The 23,653-nt window shown below is 38.2% G+C and overlaps 1 protein-coding gene across 1 annotated transcript in view; it reads left to right on the forward strand.

Annotated features, from left to right (window-relative positions):
- The first annotated feature begins 1,550 nt into the window (after positions 1-1,550).
- LOC123880514 (hypoxia-inducible factor 1-alpha-like) overlaps positions 1,551-23,653 on the forward strand; it is a 70,247-nt gene continuing 48,144 nt past the window's right edge. The window contains exons 1-2 of the mRNA XM_045928661.1: positions 1,551-1,616; positions 3,292-3,539. Coding sequence (XP_045784617.1) covers positions 1,551-1,616; positions 3,292-3,539 — 314 coding nt within the window. The remainder of the gene's footprint in view (positions 1,617-3,291; positions 3,540-23,653) is intronic.

Here is a 23,653-nt window from a genome sequence, read left to right on the forward strand (position 1 = left end):
TAGTGGTGATAATGAATTACGCTAACTTAAAATTCAAACTACGAGGGTTCCAAACGCGCCCAAGTCTGAGAAGAACCCATAACAAACTCAGCCGTTCTACTAGTAATCTGCGGAGGTAGGCAGTCGCCACGGGTCTACAAGAGCCCCCATGGGTCGGCGGGCGAGCGTAAGGACCGCTCCGTCAGCTCTCGGCCTAATGAAGGTGTCGAGTGACCTTGCACTGTGCCAATATTTAGCTTGACTCGTCTGACATTTGGCTGATAACAGCGCATGCCAATCCGAGGTTATCAAAAACGTAATCGTGATCCGCGCATCTCGTGGCGTTTTCTTGTAATTTTCCAAATGTCTATCGCAAATCGTAGGTAGGTACCTACTGGTTACTACATTGAATATAGATCCGACAAACGCAATTTGCATATTCAATCAAATGTATACAAGTAAATAAGTGTGGCACTATTAATACTGACACAAATACGTACCTACGTACATATTATCTGAGTTTCTATGAAAATTATAAACGACTAGTGGCCCGTCCCTACTTAGCACGGGTAGTTTATTACAATTTTCGTAGAGGTCTCTAGTTTTTTTGCAAATAAAATATATATAGCCTTCGTTACTCAACGTAGTTTTCTGCTGTTTTAAAAAAAAAGTCAAAATCGGTTTATTAATTCCAGAGATTACACCTAACAAACAAACTTACAAATAAATAAATAATAAATATTTTTTACTTCAGGCAATAATTCATAAGACAACCTATAACAAACAACAAGTGTAAATTAAAAATTTATAACACCCCCGAAAAGTGAAGGTTACAGTAATGACGAACGATTTTCTTGGATTATAGCTAAGAACCTCTCGATCAAGCCACCTTTCAAACAAAATGCTACGATGCCACAGACATATTAACACAGATACACACGTAAACTTATAACACCCCTCTTTTTGGTTCGCGGGTTAAAAAGAAAAAAATACAAAATAGCACAGTATGATGCAGATACAATAAAAACTAATCTAAATAAAGCTGTTGTTGTCGCACCGATGCAGGTTGGACCAATGTTTAGTAAAAGGTTTGCTTAGATCCTCGACAACAGCACACAAGAGTTATTGTGTCTCAGTCTTTCCCAGACATAATGACTGACTTCAGTCAGTGTAGATCGGGAGTTTCCGGAAGTAATCCGAACGTCCTTCCGGCATCACTTTTCTCCTCCACTTTTAATATGGGTACCTTTAAGTCCAAAGGGAATAGGCATCTTCTAGGCAAGTGCGTTCCATCTTAGGCCGTCACTTGCCAGAAGGTCTGATTGCAGTCAAGAAGTAGTGTATAAATTTAAAAAAAAACTTCCTAAATAATATGCAAAATGACATCAATATTAATTAAAATATTACGCATTCTTCCAGCGGGCCATCTAATTTCTCTAAGCGTGTCATAAACACTCGAGACGCAAGGAAAAGCGAGCTCAAAACAACCTGGCGACGATCAAGAGAGCGCTCCCTCGCAAAATTGTGTTTCCTCTTCAATCGGGAGACGTAGGCAGTTCTAACAATAGACAATGCCGATATCGATGCACAGCACTCCACTCTCTACAATGCAATGTTCCAACTACATCTCGTCAAAAGTTTGAAATGTCTCCGTGAGAACACAAAGGGATCGGTATACTTACTTCTCAATATATTGACGGCCTCCCTGACACAGTGGTAAGCGCTGTGGTCGTGCTTATCAGTGCTAGGTTCTGGGTTCAATTCCCGCCAGGGGACTGGAATTTTATAATTTTTTAATGTCTGGTCTGGTCTACGTAACGCCGTACCGCCAAGCGATTTAGCGTTCCAGTACGATGCCGTGTAGGAATTAAAGGGGTATGCTTCCAGGTTAGCCCGCTTCCATCTTAGACTATTTATTTATTTATTTTACACAGCTTTGCTTGTTTTCATATAAAATTAGTACTAAATAAATAAATAAATCTTGTTTACAAAGTTTAGTGAGAGGCCCTGCCTCCTGATGAAGTGAAAATTGTGTTCCACTGTAACATCACTTACCACCAGGTGAGATTGTAGTCAAAGGCTAACTTGCACCAAACAAAAAAAAACAATAACATAATAAATCATTCAACAATGAATCATTATTCAGAACATTAATATTTATAAGAAAGACGAGCTAAAGCCCGCGACTTCACCCGCGTGGACTCGGTAGGTACACACATTTCAGACCCTTATTTTAACCCCCTTAAAGATTGAAATTTTCAAAAGTCTTAACGGGTGCCTACGTTATACTAATAGCCATCTGCATGCCAAATTTCAGCCAAATACCTACGTCCAGTAGTTCGTGCTGTGCGTTGATCAGTCAGTCAGTCAGTCAGCTCTTCATTTTATATTAATATATGTATAGATAAGTGATACAAAATCGACATACCAGAAAACGTCATACTCGTAGTTAGATACAGCGTCATATTACGAGTATCATCTACGCAAAGTACCTACAGAAATCCTTAGTTGAGTCCAGTAGACACCTATACGCTTTTAGGATATTAAATGATTCCAAAAGGGTGTTTAGATTTGCCATTGCACTGTGTCAAACAACATTTGCTAGCAATTGACGAGTTCCTAAAAGGACATGGTTGCATAGAAACGGTCGGGTCTGCATTCAGCAGTTGACGCTAGTGTAATAGTTACATTGCGTATTAGACTCATATGTATTAACATTTTAACATAAACAAAAGAGCAACTGATGAGTTTCTTGCCGGCTCTTCTCCGTAGAACCCGGTAGAGTCTTGATATATCATCCATCCATATGATCATATCTGGCACATGCTTTCTGCATCGTGATCAACCCATCGCCGACCCACTACTGAGCACGGCTCTCCTCTCAGAATGACAAGGGCTTGAAGTCCACTACGCTGGCCAAGTGCAGATTGATAGACTTCTCACGCTTTTAGAGAAAATTCAAGAAGAGAAAACTCTCAGGTGTGCAGGTTTTCGTACGATGTTTTCCTTCAAGGTTAAATGTATAAACTAAAACAATTTTATTTGCAAAGGCGGCCTTATTGCTTAGAGCAATCTCCACCAGGCAACCTTTGCCTTGCTAGATATTTAACAGTGTAACATCAACTCGGAAAAGTAAGAGGTGCGTGCCTGGGAGGGAAGTCCCGACCTGAAGAGTAGCGCGCCGACGTGTTAACCACAAGGATATGAGGAATTGGTTCGGTCTGACGAGGTGTGCAGCGATGTCGTTGCGTGGAGGTCGGGGTGTCGGAGTGCACGTGAAACGGTTATCAGGTCGACGCTGCAACGTTGCAGATAAAGAATTCGCATCGCAGCGTTGTTTACATCGGCGGCGCGGCGCGCGGGGTCAGTGAGCGCGCGCTGCGGCCGGCGATGCACGCCGCCGCATTAGTCCTCGGCCAGCCGCGAGGAGACATGAGCGAGCGGTCCGCTCTGGCCGCCAGCCGCTGCCCGAGCCGCCCGGCGCCGCGCGCGCAGCCGCCGCCGCCCGCCATGGAGCAGCCCGCCACGCCGCCGCCGCGCCCCAAGCCTACCCCTAAACCGTAAGTTTTCACTTTCCCGCCCGATTTTCCCACTCGTACCGCGTAATTAGCTCTTATAATATGATAATTATTAGCGTGGCGTGATCGATCCATGCGAAACTGATTTATCGATCGTTGTAAACATTGTAGAGAGGTTGTTTTGTTTAATAGTTCACCATAGGCCGTTCGGAAGTAATTAGAGAACTGCCAGTGCTATACTACGATACACCGCGCTACAAATACTACGTTTGAAGCGAATCGAGCTCGTAAATGCGCTACAAAGTCGCCGTCCGCCATAACAATGTACATTAATTATATTATGTTTTATTTACATTACTTAAAAACACATTAGCAATTAAGAAATATTACGTACATAGCTGTCTTATAATAAGCGTTAATAATAGACGATCGAGCGAAACTGCATTGCATTTAGTTACTTCATTATATCTGCTGTGTTGTTTTCCCTGAAAGAGTGTGAAGCAGCTGTGCGGCTAAGTATCTACTTCGCAATCACTCGTTACATAACAGACGCATCAATGAGCGTCAAACACTTTTGTCTTTCATCGCTTATCATTCAAGCGACACACTGTCTATCAAATAGTTTTATTTACGTTGTACTTAGTTTTTAGGGTTCCTTACCGGATAAAAACGGAGCCCTGTTAATGTCACTCTACTGTCTGTTTGACTGTCCGTCCGCGTGTCACATGTCTCTAGCTCGTAGACGAAAATATGAGTTACACACCTGAACTTTTGGTATTTGATGTAGAAAATTGACCCAAAACCAAATATTGAATTATAAACCACTAAAAAATGATTCCAAAGTATTTGTAAAAGTTTGTTTCATCACCAGTCCACTACTGAACCCTGAACATGGGTTTCCATATAGTTAGGAAGGTTTAGGCCATAGTCTGCCACGCTGGCCAAATTGGTAGACTTTACACTCCTATAAGTACATTATGGAAAACTCTCAGGCATTCAGGTTTCCTCACGATGTTTTCTTTCACCGTTAAAGCATAATAAAAAAAAGTTCCGACGAATTGAGAAAGAACTTCTTGAAAATCTGCAGCAAAAACGTCCTTTTCTCACAATCACACACACACACACAAAATAGACACACGCACACATTCTGTCTCTCTCACACACACACGTGCCTTATATATCTCAACCTGTACAATAAATCAGCTTATACAATGATTTGAGCAATGCGTTGTACATCTCAGCCTATACAATAATAATTTGAGCTATTCGTTGTATATCTCAGCTTATACAATAATTTGAGCTATGCGTTATATATCTCAACCTGTACAATAATTTGAGCTATGTGTTCAGCCTATACAATAATAATTTGAGTTATTCGTTAGATATCTCATCCTATACAATAATTTGAGCTATGCGTTATATATCTCAACCTGTACAATAATTTGAGCTATGTGTTCAGCCTATACAATAATAATTTGAGTTATTCCTTAGATATCTCATCCTATACAATAATTTGAGATATGCGTTATATATCTCAAACTGTACAATTATTTGAGCTATGTGTTCAGCCTTTACAATAATAATTTGAGTTATTCGTTAGATATCTCATCCTATACAATAATTTGAGCTATGCGTTATATTATATCTCAACCTGTACAATAATTTGAGCTATGTGTTCAGCCTATACAATAATAATTTGAGTTATTCGTTAGATATCTCATCCTATACAATAATTTGAGCTATGTGTTATATATCTCAACCTGTACTATAATTTGAGCTATATGTTCAGCCTAAACAATAATTTGATCTTTGCGTTATATATCAGCCTGTACAATGATTTGAGAAATGCCTTGTACATCTCAGCCTATACAATAATTTGATCTTTGCGTTATATATCAGCCTGTACAATGATTTGAGAAATGCCTTGTACATCTCAGCCTATACAATAATTTGATCTTTGCGTTATATATCAGCCTATACAATGATTTATTTGAGCAATGCCTTGTACATCTCAGCCTATACAATAATTTGATCTTTGCGTTATATATCAGCCTATACAATGATTTGAGAAATGCCTTGTACATCTCAGCCTATACAATAATTTGAGCTTTGCGTTATATATCTGCCTATACAATGATTTGAGCAATGCTTTATACATCTCAGCCTATACAATAATTTGAGCTATGCGTTACATATCAGCCCATACACCCATACAATGATTTATTTGATCTATGCGTTACATATCCCTATCATTTTATAGTGTACAAGTGTAAATTAAAAATTTTCAACACCCCCGACAAGTGAAGGTTACAGTAACTAGAAAAGAGCTGATAACTTTCAAACGGCTGAACCGATTTTCTTGGTTTATTCCGCGCCTACGATCTAAAGTATCTGAGTTTCCAAAACATCATTTTCAAATAAATAATTATGTATATGTAGGCAACGTCCATCTTGACAGCTTGACATTTGTCAATTGACACTTGAATATTATGAACCTAAGGGTTATCTAACCTTCTTTTCTACAAGAAAACTAGAAAAGAGCTGATAACTTTTAAACGGCTGAACCAATTTTTTTGGATTATAGCTTCTTAGCTATAATCCAAAAAAATTGGTCACTCTCGATCAAGCCACCTTTCAAACAAAAAAAAAAAAAAATTAAAATCGGTTCATTCGTTTAGGCGCTACGATGCCACAGACAGATACATAGATACACAGATACAAAGATACACAGACACACAGATACACACATCAAACTTATAGCACCCCTCTTTTTGGGTCGGGGGTTAAAAATGAAGGAAAATTTGGCATGTTTTTAATTTGCAGATTTATTGAAGGTTTATCCCGCCAGCCTTACTACGTAAACAAGTCGTACCTACTTTAGGTAAATAAAGTCATTGCGACCACTACCGATTTATTCACCACGTTTTTAATTTATACTAGCAATTACCCACGGCTTCGCTCGCGTGACTTATGGTTTTTTTTAAATAATAATTGAGGTTATGTGTTACAATATTTTTTGGTGCAATGCTTAAGTTATTTTATCATGTACTAGCTGATGCCCGCAGCTTCGCCTGCGTGGATTTAGGGCCTGAAATCCCGTGGGAACTTTTGATTTCCCAGGACAAAAGTAGCCCATCCGAAATAGCCCGCCCCCGGGATGCAACGTGTTTCTGTATCACGTAAAAACATTTAAACGGATGATCCTTTAAAAATCCCGAGGGATCTCCACCAGGATCCAGGAATTAGGAATGCAATTCCTTACAGCATCAGGGTTGAGAAGTTGGGTCCTCGAGGTCAATGACAAAGTCTTTACTTGGTACAGATACCTTCAATATCAATCAATTTATAACCGATAGTTTCTAAATCCCATCAGTATTGATGGTGAGGTCCCCTGCAGGATCAGGACTGAAGAGTTGGAATCAAATTTTTTTATGAAACAATGTTACAAAGTTCCTCTATCGATTAAAAAAAAAAATTACGCAAAACGGTTAAGAAATCTCGGAGATTTCGGTGTACATAGGAAGAAAAACACAACTCCCTTTTTGAAAGTCGGTTAAAAAAGTAGCTTATGTTACTCCCTGATCAATCTTCTACTTGTTTGTGAAAACCCCGTCAAAATCGGTCCAGCCGTTCCGAAGATTAGCCTTTTCAAACAGACAGACAGACAAAAATTTAAAAACGTCGGATTCAGTGTTGGTATCGTTCAAATAACCATATGAGCTTAATATGAGGTAGTTATTTCGAAATTACAGACAGACACTCCAATTTTATTTATTATAAATAATATTAATAATATAGATTACAAACATGCTGTCTTGCGGGAACTCTAGTTCTTACAGTTTTGGAAAAAAGTGGCTGTGACATACGGCAGACAGACAGACAGACAGACAAGACGAATCCATAAGGGTTCCGTTTTTTGCCATTTGGATACGGAACCCTAAAAATGACATCAATCCGTAGCTCTGTTAGCTCTGTTATCCCATATAGTGGAGTTAGTAAAGCCGTAAAATAGCCAATCTTAGGAAGTCCTCAGAAACAGATCCGATTTTGATGTTTTTTTTTTTAAATTCTTGTTTTTTATACATTATTTACAAGTGTAAATTAAAAATTTATAACACCCCCGACGATCCAAAGTATTTGAGTTTTCCAAAACATCATTTTCAAATAAATAATTATGTATTTAGGCAACGTCCATCTTGACAGCTTGACATTTGTCAATTGACATAATATTATGAACCTAACGGTTATCTAACCTTCTTTTCTACAAGAAAACTAGAAAAGAGCTGATAACTCTTAAACGGCTGAACCAATTTTTTTAGATTATAGCTAAGAACACTCTCGATCAAGCCACCTTTCAAACAAAAAAAACTAAATTAAAATCGGTTCATTCGTTTAGGCGCTACGATGCCACAGACAGATACACAGATACACAAATACACAGATACACAGACACACAGATACACACGTCAAACTTATAACACCCCTCTTTTTGGGTCGGGGGTTAAAAATCAGAAACGTTTTGAAGCGGGGAAATAATTTTTAGTATTTTTATGAAACTGGTACAGTCTTGGATCCCTAACCGGGGAGCCTACAAAGATTATTTTTATTTTAGTATTTACAAGTACTTAAAAAATAAATAAAAAGTCGGCAATATGCCTTACTTTTTTTTATGGATTTTTAAAAGAAACAAATACGTATTTTTCTGAAAACGATCAATAACTCAAAAACGGGCGGTTCTCGCCCATAAGTGTTCAAAGGTCATTTGTAGCATTTGACCTCCTCTACAACTTTTCAAAGAGAAGGTAGCGTTTTTCTGGACTTCGCATATAAATATCGCACATATGGATAAAAAATACTAAAAATTATTTCCCCGCTTCAAAACGTTTCTGATTTTAAATAATGTATAAAAAACAAGAATTTAAAAAAAAAACATCAAAATCGGAGCTGTTTCTGAGGACTTCCGACAAAAATGCTTCGTTTACTCCACTAATATGCTTACAAACTATTCACTTACCTCTATAAATATTATATCTGCGATAATAAATAAGTAGGTGCTTTATTTTTGCACTGCTTAATTTGCGTGAAATATTGCTGTTATGGCGTCACTTTTGTTTACAGTTTGTGTACAATAATAATTTGGAGTTTATTTTTAAGTTCAGTTAGAGGTTTTGTGTGGAGAGGTTCGTTTTAATTAATACACACTTCCATACTAATATTATAAATGCGAAAGTGTGTCTGCGTGTCAATCTGTGTGTCTGCTACCTTTTCAAGGCCCAACATTTTAACCGATTTTGACGAAATTTGGTACAGAGTTAGCTTATATCCCGGGGATGGACATAGGCTACTTTTTATCCCGGAAAATCAAAGAGTTCCCACTGGATTTCTAAATACCCATCCGCTAAACCGATTTGCATGAAAGGAACCGAGGTAACTTGCGTCCTTGCAATTGACATAAGCAACTTTTTATCCCGGAAAATCAAATAGTTCCCATGGGATCTTTAGAAACCGAAATCCACGCGTAGGAAGTCGCGGGCATCCTCTAGTACATAATAATATTTTGAATACGAAAGGGTGTCTGTCTTTCTGTCTCCAAGCTTTTGACGGCTTGACCATTCAAACGGTTTTTAATAATAAGTGCTGAGATAGCTTGCATCCCGGGGACAGGGGTATTTTTAAATTCGGAAAATTAAAGAGGTCCCACGGAATTTTTCAAAACCAGAATTCGTGGGGATGGATTATTTAATAATAATCTAGTATTTAATTTGGATTTAACAATTTTTCCATCAGACGCTATCCAATTGTGAAAACTTGAATAAATTCAGTTCAGTTCAGATTAGTGCTTGAAAAGTGAAAACTAACATAGTTACTGGATTACGGTTACTATATCTAGATGATAATAAATGTATTTATATAAATATACTTACACATATACTACTTCAAAGCAAAACGTCATATAAACAAGTGTAAATTAAAAATTTATAACACCCCCGACAAAGTATTTGAGTTTTCCAAAACATCATTTTCAAATAAATAATTATGTATCTAGGCAACGTCCATCTTGACAGCTAGTCATTTGTCAATTGACATAATATTATGAACCTAACGGTCTGTTACAAAGTTACAAGAAAACTAGAAAAGAGCTGATAACTTTTAAACGGATGAACCATTTTTTAAGATTATAGCTAAGAACACTCTCGATCAAGCCACCTTTCAAAAAAAAAAAAAACTAAAATAAAATCGGTTCATTCGCTTAGGCGCTACGATGCCACAGACAGATACACAGATACACACGTCAAACTTATAACACCTCTCTTTTTGCGTCGGGGGTTAAAAAGAAAAGTTAATAAACAGTAAAATACAGCGTATACAATTATTTCTAAGTATTTATGTTTTATTGTTATGCAGATGAAAGTGAAAGAGTGGATTCTTCTCGTTTTTAGGGTTCTGTATCACCAGAGAAAAACACTTATAAGTAAAAAATAACTTTTGGTTCTACACGTGTAATGTATGTATGAAGTCGAGCGAGCATAATAAAAGAAACTTGAAATCCAAGTGTGAAGCTCGCCCGACTTCATACATACATTACACGCGTAGAAACAAAAATTATTTTTTACTGTTTAGTGTTTAGTGTTTGTGGTTTTTGAAGTCGGTTTTATTTTTCTTTTGAAATTTTTTTATTTCACAATTTTTAGTGGCCCCACTGTACTATAATATGCTATGCCCAGTTAAAACCATACTGTTTACTAAGCTATTACACTGATCGCGAGCAATTTACTCTTATCCATTGAGGAGTTATGTTCTCCATCTTCGAAGATATTCATCAGAGCTTCACCAAATTTATATGGGACCACCTGCAAAGTATACCCTTTCAAACAAAGACAAAATTTCCAAATCGGTCCAGTCGTCTAAGGGCTGGCGCACATATGACGGAGCGAAACTGTGAAAAATGCTCTGCGCGGCGCTCCGCCATATGTGCCCCGGCCCTTAGAGTAATCGGGGGAACATACCTACATAAAAAAAGATTCCAACAAATTGAAAACCTCCTCCTTTTTTCGAATTCAGTTAAAAAAATCCTTTATGACTGGATCACTTTTTGCCTATCGTCTTTTTTCGCAGATTATTTATAAATATATGTATATCATTGAATTTATTCAAAGCATTTTAAGCAAAATTTTTGATTAGGCATGATAAGATCATGAACTACTAAAGTACTTTAAAATATAACACACAACATACATAAATCACAATCCAACCTCATTTGTGTAGGTAAGTAGGTACACTGCGCAAATAGGCAAGCGTAGGATGCAATTGCACTTATAGTTAGGTGCTGTTGTACCTACTAGCTACTTCTAACATCCTATTTATCCGATGATCAAATCATGGCCGACAATGCACCCTATTTTTAACCGACTTCAAAAAAAGGAGGAGGTTCTCTGTTCGACTGTATGTATGTTACGCGATCACTCCGCCAAATATGAACCGATTTTGATATAATTTTTTTCATTTGGTAGGTCATACTTCCGAGGTGGTCCCATTTTAGTTTGGTGAAGTCTGATGAATATCTTCGGAGGTAGAGTAAAAGAGAACAGATGGATAAGAGTAAATTGCTCGCGATCGGTGTAAATAGCTTAGTGAAAAATTAAGCTATGATAAAACTTACCATCTAGCTGGAAAATGCAAAAATCCCATTTTTGACCTTGAATATATATTTTTTGCAAATGTGAGATCGATTGGGACTTTTCACAGTTCATTCACATCGGTATTCCCAACATTCGTACCCATTTTTAGCTCTATGCGAATTATTGTATCCCTGAATGTCTTTTTTTACCGGACTGTAATATATATAATATATTCATTAATTTTTATTAATAAATAATTTAATATAATATATTATATATATAACATATTCCATATATTCCATAGTCTGAAATGAGCTTTATGAAATAAAAAAACTCAAAAAAATCAATAAAAACCGACTTCAATAACCACAAACATTAACAAGTGTAAATTAAAAATTTTCAACACCCCCGACAAGTGAAGGTTACAGTAACTAGAAAAGAGCTGATAACTTTCAAACGGCTGAACCGATTTTCTAGGACTATTCCGCGCCTACGATCCAAAGTATCTGAGTTTTCCAAAACATCATTTTCAAATAAATAATTATGTATTTAGACAACGTCCATCTTGACAGCTTGACATTTGTCAATTGACATAATATTATGAACCTAAGGGTTATCTAACCTTCTTTTCTACAAGAAAACTAGAAAAGAGCTGATAACTCTTAAACGGCTGAACCAATTTTTTTGGATTATAGCTAAGAAAACTCTTGATCAAGCCACCTTTCAAACAAAAAAAAGTAAATTAAAATCGGTTCATTCGTTTAGGCGCTACGATGCCACAGACAGATACACAGATACACAGATACACAGATACACAGATACACAGATAAACAGATATACAGACACACAGATACACACGTAAAATTTATAACACCCCTCTTTTTGGGTCGGGGGTTAAAAAGTAAAAATCGAAATCGGTTAAACGGATGGGTCTTGAAAAGCTAGCAAACAGACAAACGGAAAGACAGACTTTCGTATTTATAATATTAGTATGGGTTTATATTATCATCATAATCAATTGCTGGCCCACTACAGAGTACGGGTCTCCTCTCAGATCTTATATTAGTTGTCAAAAGTTAGTCAACAGTCAATCATTTAACTATTGTTCTGCTTTTTATGGTTATGATTTTAACAGTCTATGTAGATATGTATGTAGGTATGTATGTATGTTTATATCCAAATTCTGTGTGTTCCACCGTAGTGCCTAAACCGGAACCGTAGGGCCGATTTTGATAAATGAGGTGTCAATTCGTTGTAAAGGTCCGGGTCACATCTATACTAATATTATAAATGCGAAAGTGTGTCTGTCTGTCTGTCTGCTACCTTTTCACGGCGCGACAGTGTAACCGATTCTGACGTTTGGTACAGAGTAGGCTAATATGCCGGGGACGGACATAGGCTACTTTTTATCCCGGAAAATCAGAGTCCCCGCGGGATCCCTCCGAAGTAGCTTGCGTCCCTGTAATCGAAATAGGCAACTTTTTATGCCGGAATGTGAACTAAAACTACGAGTAAAATAATATTAGGTATTAGATATCTCGTCCAACGAGACTTGCTTTTCTTTATTCTGGAAAAATGAATAAAACTAGAAACTTGAAGAAGCTTTACTTTCGGTTTATGCAATTGAACTATGAAATTGTAATTTGTATGGTTGCTTGGTTTTCTTATCAACTTTATATTACTACAAATCTCGTTTCATATTGTATTCCTAGTCGTGATGGCTCAGTAGTTAAGACGTCCGCCAACTACTCACGAGGTCGGAGGTTCGATACTCTCGGAGTTACAAGATAGCGTACGAGTTGAATGCAGTTGGGACCTGAGGTAAAGAGCGCGGTAGTGTTGTGCTGTCGCTATCGTACGTACGCTTACCCTGTAACGCGTTTATACTTGAGGTCTAGCCTCGGTGTTATTCCCCCGACCCAAAAAGAGGGGTGTCATAAGTTTGACGTGTGTATCTGTGTATCTGTCTGTGGCATCGTAGCGCCTAGACGAATGAACCGATTTTAATTTAGTTTCTTTTTGTTTGAAAGGTGATTATCACGGGCAGATGAACAGTGTTAATTTTGAGAAGTGGGCTACTGATATGTTAATCCCTAATCTACCTCAAAACAGGGTTGTTGTTATGGACAACGCACCGTACCACAGTGTACAAATAAATAAAGTCCCAACAAAGTCCAGCACCAAATCAGTAATGTTAGAATGGTTAACCAAGAATAATGTGGAAACTTCACTTATGATGAGAAAAGATCACCTCTTTCACTTGGTTAAGTTACATAAACCTACCGAAAACTCATTCCAAATCGATAAACTCATCAGAAGTCATAACCACATCGTCGTAAGACTACCACCGTACATGTGCGACCTCAACCCGATTGAGTTAGCTTGGGCGAAGGTAAAAAGAATAGTAAGGCATGACAATGTTACTGCCGATTTGTCCCTAAAAAGAAGTAAAAGAAGTTACTGAGCTGGCACTCACTCAGGTCACAGAGGCAGATTGGCGTGGCTTCGATGATCACGTTATAATTTTGGAAGGAAATTATTACCAAAAAGATGGTTCAATTGTAGATTTCAGTTACGAGGCGGACTATAACCTAAAATGAACGACTGAAGTCCGAACACACAAACACTATTTTTATTATATACTAATATTAAGTGGTGTCCGCGATTTAGTCTGCGTGGATATAGTTTTTGAAAAATTCCGTGAAACTCATTGTTTTTATTCCACTCTCCTTCTTCTATAACCACACCGCAAGCCACCACAAGCAATTCCCTCACCACTTGGGTGCCTGCTACACTTCGACCGCCCGTTGTGCCAGATCTTTTTCCACGTACACGCAAACTATGGAATCAACTTCCATGGGCGGTGTGCCCACTTGTATACAACATGGGATTATTCAAGGGGCGGACCAACAAATTCCTGAAAGGCCGGCAACGCGTTAGTTCTATATCAAATATGTCGATAGAGCCCCGACTTCGACAAAGTTCATGGAGAACTGCACTCTGTGACTCTTTCCAGAGGTTTTATTTGTGACTTCTGTCATAAATAAAACCTCCGTAAATACCCCGTGCTGTCCGTAACTAACCCAACACCCGTTCGTATTTACCCCAAATGTGATTACGCACAGACAAGATTTTGTTTTTCACTAAAAAATTATAGTTGTTGATTCATCTCGTATAATAATAATTAATGTTAATTTTGTATGTATATAAACACAGCGTTATTTATTGATAAAGACATACCGATTATTTCTAATAGTAAAGATTTTGTACGCTATTTTCCAGCGTCTCCTATTACTTACTATATATACATCAATGTTTTCTGCGCAAATGTATTTTGGCGATGGGACATAAAAGAGGTAGTAATGTATCTAGAAACGCAGCGCTCAAAGCTTCGAATCAATTTAGATTTTATATAACAGACAAGTTAAATGATACTTATGGGAAAGCAGCAAATTGAAACCTCTAGTTCACATGCACTATTATATAAAGCGTTATCTGTTGGAATCAGTAGGTACTCATCGGGCCCCTGATTCCCAATGCTCAGAATAGCGGAATATTGTATTTCCACCAGAACGAGTGACAGGTAATCAGAGTTACCTACCTAGTTAGAAATTCAAGATTGGAATATGATTTGTTTTGCATTAAATCCTGCTTTTCCCTAGCGCAGTAACAACAAGGTTTATATCAACTTAATTTGCTATATTTATATTTTTATTTTTTTTGTTTAGAAAGAATAATAGCCATGCTAATAATGACTAATACTCCCCCTTTCCCTTCCAGTTAAGCGTAAAACTTGTGCTAGGAGTGGGTACGACAATAGTGCAACGGCCATGGTTTGAACCGTCGACCTTTCCGAATTCAGTCCGCCCCTCAACCGTTGAGCTCAACGAAATCCAGGCTCATTTGAATCAATTCAATTGCATAAGAAGCTGTGATAGCCTAGTGGTTAGGACACCCGCCTCATACTCGAGACATCGGGGCTTCGATCTCGGCAATGCACGTGTAACTTTTCGGAGTTAAGTGCTTTTCTAAACAATTCCATATCACGTGCTTTAGCGGTGAATGGAAACATCTTGCCTGCATGCCTGAGAATTCTGCATAATGTTCTCTCCATAAAGTGTGTGAAGACTGCTAATCCGCAGTCGGCCGGCGTCGCCTACACCATTTTAATTCTATCTGGAGACCCGCACACAGTAGTGGGCCGGCCCACTGACCGGAAACTCTGTGATTTTTCGGAATAAAAAGTAGTCCGTCTCCACGATGAAAGTTATGTTTGTATTGAGTAGATGCATGCAACTTTGTCCGTGTGGATTTAGGGTTATTAAAAATCCTGTGAAAACTTTTTGAGAGACTTTCCGGGACCGAAAGTAAACTCCTACAACAAATAGACAACACACTTTTGCATTTATAATATGAATACGGATGCATAAAATAGATACAAAGAGTTCTGTACAATCTAATAGTTTTGATTGAACGAACAGTTATTATAATAGTTATTAATTAAAATAAATTAAATATTACCTACGTATATATCGACGTTGGTTCGCGACGTATTTCCATTGACCACAAGATAAATTCCATTGCTAATGTGGAACAATATACAAACTAATCAAGTAAGTAAATCAAATTGTTAGCAAATTGAGCAAAGCAAGCTCAAAACCGCTCGAAACCTGGTTTAAGCTACATTAAGCTACATTCCCAAACACAGCTAATCAAGGATCCATTAGAGAAATTCTGATTATGCGATGAATGCTTTTGTGCAATATGCGTTGCATACAGCATTATGCTAAATTGAGTGGTTTTCGGCTTGTGCCACACTTGACACAATTTATTCAAGCGCCTCTTCTAGAAGCATTTTGGCTCAAGTGTTAGAGGCGCCGGAATGTTCTTCTGTTTTTCTTCTTCTTTCCTTCTGATTAAACCATCGTCTCATTGACGAACCAGTGGTAGATTATTTTGACGATTCAAAAGCACTTGTAAAAGTTTAATTGAATAAAAATATTTTGAATTTGAATTTGACGAATAATTCTTATTAGACAAGTTACTTCTTACGAAATAAATAAATAAATTAAAAATAAAATCATTTTATTTCAGGTCAGGGACCCATATTTACTCAGTCAAAACATAGATCAAAAATTATTAAAACGAAAATATAATAATCTGTAAATATAAAATAAGGATAATTTTACGTTAAGAAATCTTTAATTGATTATTTTTCTAAAACAATCTTTAATTATATCAGCTGTGCCATAGCAATTGTAACTCTGTAGAAAAATTTACGCCAAATTACAGCTTTTCTTATCTAGTACCAAGAGTCTTTAAGCTAAGCCGCGGACAGATAAACGGACCGAGAGACATCATCATTATCATTGCGTGCCTTCTTCGAAACGAAGTTTGGCGATCATCATCTCAATGATGATCTGGAAACTATAAGGACTCTTTATTGACTACAGAATCCTAAAATGTGAAAGGGAATTCTAAATGTGAAAAGGTCAAATTAAATAGTCCGACTGACGAGACAGTATTCGTAGCACTTACGCTGTAGCACTCCGCTGCGAAATCGTAGCAGTGGGACCGCTGAAACACTGGTCCGTACCCTCAGTATGAGATTTTACTTTTCACCAATTTTGATAGTATTCGAGAGTCAAAACTAAATAACGTCAAAGTAAAATGGACCTCAAGATCATTGGTTTAAAGTTTTTTTTTTTTAAATTATATAGACTAGCGCTTGGCTGCAATCAGACCTGCTAGCAAGTGATGATGCAGCCTAAGATGGAGCGCGCTTGCCTAGAAGTTGCCTATTCACTCTTGACTTGAAAGTACCCATATTATAGGTGGAAGGGAAAACTGACGCCGGAAGGGCGTTCCATATCCTAGCGGTTCGAATTAGGAAAGAGGAAGCAAATCAAAGTTAAAAACTCGGTACCTTTTTATTTTATTTCGCAAGGTTTTCGCTTGGAGTGCTGTCTGTAAATATATATACGTACAAAGAGCAATAAAACAAAGCCATTTTACTTTAACGCTAAAGTGTTTCGACTCTCAAAATACTATCAACGTTGGCGAGAAGTTAAATCATCTTGTACTGTGGGTGCAGGAATCAATTCCGTATCACACCTCCGCTGCGAAATACGAGTAGCGAACCGCTGGAAGAATTCCGCTGCAATCAAGTGTAGTTTGAGTAGCGGAATAGGGCATCGGACGTCACGCGACTCAGTTTGAGTTGAGGCAATCAAAGCGAAATGTCGTCGTTATCAAAGTCAGAGGAAGAAGCAATATTATTGTTTACGCAAAACATGGAGAAATCGGGTGGACGAGATAAAATGGAAAGAAATTAGCAGAAACCCGACTGGGTAAAAAAACGATCCTCATGTGAATGAGGATAGTTTCTTTACATCTTCTTTGTGTTCTTCTCCATTACTGAAGCAGTCAGTTGTTTAAATTTCTTCTTATTCATGGCTAGGCGGCATAGTTCTCTAACTGTTTTCATGACAGTCCACTCCCTATGTTACGTAGTCATGACTTCTTCCTTCTTCCCACCCCTCTTTTTATAGCTTATATATTTCCCTTCCAGCTATTTTACCCATCAGCATAACGTAGATTTTATTGATCACTTGCCCATTAACAATAACTCCTAATGCAATTTTTAATAACGTGTTCCGAGTACAAGTTAAATAGTAGGGGCGATAGAATGCATCCTTGTCACACGCCTTTTTCGATTTTAATGGCGTCTGTTTCTTCACTGTCTACCCTGATTGTTGCAGTTTGCTCCCAATGTTCATGATGATACGAATGCCCTTAGTGTCTATGCCTGTATCTATAAGAAGTTTCATAAGATTTTTGAGTTAAACACAGTCAAAGGCTTTTCATAATCGATATAGCACAAGAACACCGCGGTTGTATATCTCTGCATTTCTGAACCAGTACATTGAGCGCAAACTCTGCCTCTTCACATTTTGTCCTTATACGTTTATGTATCTTTTCTTTACATATTTTATGAAAAATATGTAGTTTCACTTTTCATTTTTGTCGACTACCACAAACACGAGCGAAAAGAACGCGGCACCACAGCAAGATGGCAGCCGGAGCGCGAAAATGTGGCTGGCGTCGGAGCAGATTGACGATACCGCGCGTGGAAAGAGATAAAATTATAGTCAAATCTATGCTTTAGAACAGGCAGTTTCACTAGTGTTCCGCTTCTGCCACATTTATGGACAATACATGGCGAAATTACTGTGGTTCCGCTATTATAGTTTCGCAGTGAAGGTGTGTTACGGGCGTTAGTTGCATGACGCGAACCTGCGTGTTTCATCAGGTTTCAACGCAGAGATTTGACTCTGAGCCCATCCCTTTCCCTCGCATGGAGGTTTCGCTGTATTGATTTCGCACCGCTGCAGTGCTTTGTTAGTTTACAGTGATTTAAAAAATTGCAGTACCTTTGGGTTCTATGTAGCCGAATGTGCGGTTATTTTTGATGCTTTTAATTTTTTTTGACCTGGTTCATCCTTCACCTTTCTACCATCGTACTGCAAGGCATCGTCAAGATCTGGATCCGTACGATCGTTAAATTCCACGGTAAAAAGCGATTTGCTTCCTTGTTTCTAATCCGAACCGCTAGGACATGCAACGCCCTTAAGGCATCAGTTTTCCCTCTTTCAAGTCAAGAGTGAACAGGCAACTTCTAAGCAAGCACGCTCCATCTCGCTCTGCATTACCACTTGCTAGCAAATCTGATTTCAACCAAGCGCTAGTCTATGAATTAAAAAAAATAAGCTAGTATGATTATAAAGTTGTAAAGCGGTGATAGCCTAGTGGCCCAGCGGTCCATCCCATCCCATGCACACACCTCTCGAAGTTTTGTGCGTTTTAAGTTATTCAATATCACTTGCTACGGTGAAGGGAAACATTATGGAGGTAACTCGCTTGCCTGAGAGTTCTCCATAATGTTCTCAAAGCTAAGGTGTGTAAAGTTTGTCAAACCGCATTCGGTCAGCCCGGTAGATTATGACCCTTTTGATTCTGAGTTCTGAGAGAAGCAACTTGCTCATTAGTGATCAGCGATGGGTCAACCCATTGCCAGTTCACTACTGAGGACAGGTATGACAATGATAACTGAGTGTCTCATGTTTATACAAGGTGTAACCAGAACGCTAGCAAAAACTTAGGGTTTAATAATTATGCTACCTAAACACGATCCAATGCCTTATCTTGTAGTTTTAGTGATATAGTATTTTTCAAACCCGCAATGTATAGCATGCAAAACTCGAGTCAATGTCCCCCTTACGACGCAGCATTGACTCCTAGTGACCTATTTACGTAACGTTTCTTAACCTCTAGCGTTAGTCAGATGTTTTATTTGCAATATGCTTTATTGTGAACTTTTAAAAAAATCACATTTTTTTAAGGTACCTTTAGTAATCATCAGTACTAAATCACATGTCTTCGTTTTTGCTAGCGTTCTGGTTCACCTTGTTTAATCCGTACTAATAATACAAACCGATATGGTGTGGAATGCCTCCCTGCTTTAGTTGTCCTGCCCCGTACAAACATTTTAATTTTTTTTTTGTGATGTAACCACAAATTCACGATTTTCAGATTTTTCTCTTTACTTGTATACTATAAGACTTACCTGAAATTTACTTAGATCAAATTTCATGATTCCGGGAATATGTTTTCTTGACAGACATGGCAGACGGACAGACAGACAACGAAGTGATCCCATAAGGGTTCCTTTTTTCCTTCATTAATATTACGTGTGAAGCCGAGGTGATTCATCAGTTAGGTACATATCCATATAATCTTATCGATATCATAACCTATTACTCATATTCCGTTGTGATGTAAATAAGACCTAGTTTCAGCAGACACGCCGTCGCGAGGCCGTGACATTTGCCCTCTGAACACAAAACTATGCATTTCCTCTCAGAGTGAGGCGTCTGCGATGCTGTTAATATATTCGCGTCTCTATACTGATTGCACTGATACACTTCTATTCTTGCAACTGCTGTACCTACAACTTCAAACACAATGTAAAACAATTTGAAAAAGTGTCTGCCGCAGTTTTCTCTCCACTTTCTGTATTCTATATCTATCTAACGAATTAGGTATACTAATCACTGACATTGCTATAAAATAAACAAAAATATTAAATTAAAAACTAAAATAAAATATTTAAATCAAATCTTAAACCTCACCGAGACCCCCGCAGCGAGGTATTTTACCAGCAGGTTATTCTTTATGACCCCTGAAGTTACAAGGACATCAGATACGCTGGAAGAGGCCTGGAGAGCCTCGTCCATTAATGCACAATATAAAAACACCCCTTTTCTCTAAGCTTTATTTATTAGCTATCGTTGTTTTTACACTTTTATGATGCGTTTGTTTTGTTAATCCCACTCCCTTTTAATACAGCTCTGTGATAAAATATTAAATTGCATTTTTTACTGCTCTGAAAACTGGACACTTCTAAGTAAAGATTTTTATATAAACCTGTGGAGATGATACTGCCATTAGCACAATTAAAATGCCATAAGCCTACTCTGTCGTATTAGTTTACAAATTGGGACAAACCAAATTAAATTTGAATTTCGCGGGCAGACCCGTGTAGTACACCTTAAAGATGTTTATCGCTGATGCGATAGCGTCACAAGACCATACCGTGAGAAATTCCTGTCGCTGAAATTGCTGATACTCATGAAAACATATTTCCCTCTCGTATTTCACCTTGAATGCGTGTGATTATATTATATTCGTAGCCTCGATAGCTCAACGGTTGAGGAGCGGACTGAATTCCGAAAGGTTGGCGGTTCAAACTCCACCCGTTGCACTATTGTCGTACCTTCTTCCGGCACAAACTTTATGCTTAATTGGAGGGGAAAGGGGAGCATTAGTCATGGTTGGCATGGCTAATATTCTTAAAAAAAAACAAATGTTTCATCGACCCGTACGAAATAAACCAATAAAATACAATGTTCTAGGATTGCATCGATCGTTGCGATGTTGCATTTGACAACGCTAATCTTTTTTTACACGATCCTTAAAATTTATTAAAACAATGAACCTAAAACTAAAAATTTAAAATATATAGTATAATAACTAAAATAAATTAATTATTTAAAGAGCTTCCTTTAGGCAAGGTTCCGAAGATACTGGCAGCATTTCCCTTTTGAATGGCTCGACTAATTCTTTGTCCGAGGTAGCTGCCAGCTCTTCGGCCTCCTGTGATGTCGACTGTCCTTTTCGCTATTTCCCTAAAAAGCCTTATAGCGCTAGGACCCCACGGACCAAGGGTCTCGACACCGAATGGGACAAAATTATATTCGGAGCCATACTATTCTTATTAGATTTTATTGATATAAGTACCAGAAATCAAAAATCCTTTCTCAGCGGATGTCTACGTCATATAGCTATTTGCATACCAACTTAAGCCTGATCCGTCCACAAGTTTGAGTGCTTTGATAGATTATTATCAGTCAGTCAGCTTTTCCTTTTACATATTTTGAAGATATTAACTCATTGATAACAAAATTCATTTGAGTATCTTTGTCACTGTTAGGATCCTTTTTGATGTCCTTGTTAATAGGTATCCTGATTAGTCAATACTTCAGTACCCATAAATGAAAATGTTCAGATTCCCTTCCTAACGTATGGCCCTGGTGGTTTAATAGATTAGTAATTAAACCACCAGGTTTAATTACTAATCTGTTAAATAGATTAGTAATTCCTGACGCAATGCTTCGTGCAATTCCGGGAAGCCGTGAGCGAAGACACCGAAGAGTGGAGGAGGTATTTAGTCCGTAAGTCACTGCGAAACACCTGCAGTGGAGTCGGGCATGCCAGACGGTATCCATGAGGATTTTCCACCTCCACACAAAAAAAAAATTAGTAAAAACAGGAGTCTTAGCCACAAAATACATACATTTTCACTTATTCCCTAGGTATTAGTAACAGGTGCAATATCGCTAACAAAACTTTCTAAATGCAATTCATTACAGGTTTAATTTTCATTTAGAAATTTCACGTGGAAATTCATTTATATCTACGAGTAGATTTTAATATACCACGTGTGTATTATACCTTTTTGTTATTCAGATTCAAGTTAGCGTTTTACTGTAATCTCACGTGGTGGTAAGTGATGATGCAGGCTAAAATGGAAGCGGGCTAATCTGGAACGGGTATGGCAGTTTCCATTAAACCCATACTCCTTGGGTTTCTACATGGCATCGTACCGGAATGCTAAATCGTTTAGCGGCACGGCTTTGCTAGTAACCAAGACCAAAATTCCAAACCACTAATAAGACCACAGCGCTTACCCACTGCGCAGGGAGACCGTCAAATCTATGTACGGAATAGGTAGACTTCCCGTGCGAGAAACTAGACTTGGTAGCGAAATTAGAGCTTCGGTGGTGAAGTATACTCGAGGTTAAAACACGGTCGGCCGTCGTCGTTTGAAAACGAAGAGCCTACCTGAGCGCAATGCAAATTGCATTTCGTCAAAGTCGTAAATGAAAGTAATTCTCACCTTATTTCCAATGTGACTTGGCGATCGGCTGTATAATAGATTTTAATGGCAAGTAGTGGCTATATTTAAACTTGGCATTGGCGTGGACGACGCCGCGCTATACATGTTGCGATGATGCTCAGTACGTGCGTTCCCACGACTATATCGTAGGTATGTCAGTAGTGGGCGACGACCCCCCTGGCACAGTGGTAAGCGTCTTATCAGTGGCAGGTTCCGGGTTTGATTCCCGACAGGAGTTTAGAATTTTATAATTTCTAAATTTCTGGTTTGGTCTGGTGGGAGGCTTCGGCGGTAGCGGCAAAGCCGTGCCGCCAAGCGATTTAGCGTTCCGGTACGATGCCGTGTAGAATCCAAAGGAGTATGGGTTTAATGAAAACTGCCATACCCCTTCCAGTTTAGCCCGCTTCCATCTTAGACTGCATCATCACTTACCACCAGGTAAGATTGCAGTCAAGGGCTAACTTGTATCTGAATTTTTCAAAAAACTTGCTATTTGGGATGTCAGAGATTAGAGCCTGGGCACGCACTTCTAACTTTACGGAGCTTCTGGTATGTGCGTTTTAAGCAATTGTATGTCATGATGAAGGAAAACATCGAAAACCTGCACGCCTGAAAGTTCTGCATAAGTAATGTTCTCAAAAGTGTGTGAAGTGTGCTAAATCGCTATTGGCCAGCTGCTGGAATAGTGTCCAAAACTCTTTAGATTTGTACCAGAAACTTATAACAATAAAGAGAAAAAGTAAGAAAAATATGGACAGGGAATCACTTATCTCCATAAGAGATCTCTACCAGTGACCCTTGGCAGTGCGAGAGATTATAAAGCGAGTAGAATAGATACAACAAAGAATAGAAAGTATTCATGATCTTATTCTGAGAGGAGCCCGTTTAATTTGTTAGGCCGGCAAAATAATAACCCGTGTACAATGAAGTGTAGTACAGATAGTATATAGAAACACCTTACGTTAGCGACAAGACAGATAACGAATTAGCGCAATTATGTTAGTGGAATTAATTTAAGT

This window comes from Maniola jurtina, chromosome Z (genome assembly GCF_905333055.1).
Source record: "Maniola jurtina chromosome Z, ilManJurt1.1, whole genome shotgun sequence".
In the NCBI taxonomy this organism is placed as follows: Eukaryota; Metazoa; Arthropoda; class Insecta; order Lepidoptera; family Nymphalidae; genus Maniola; species Maniola jurtina.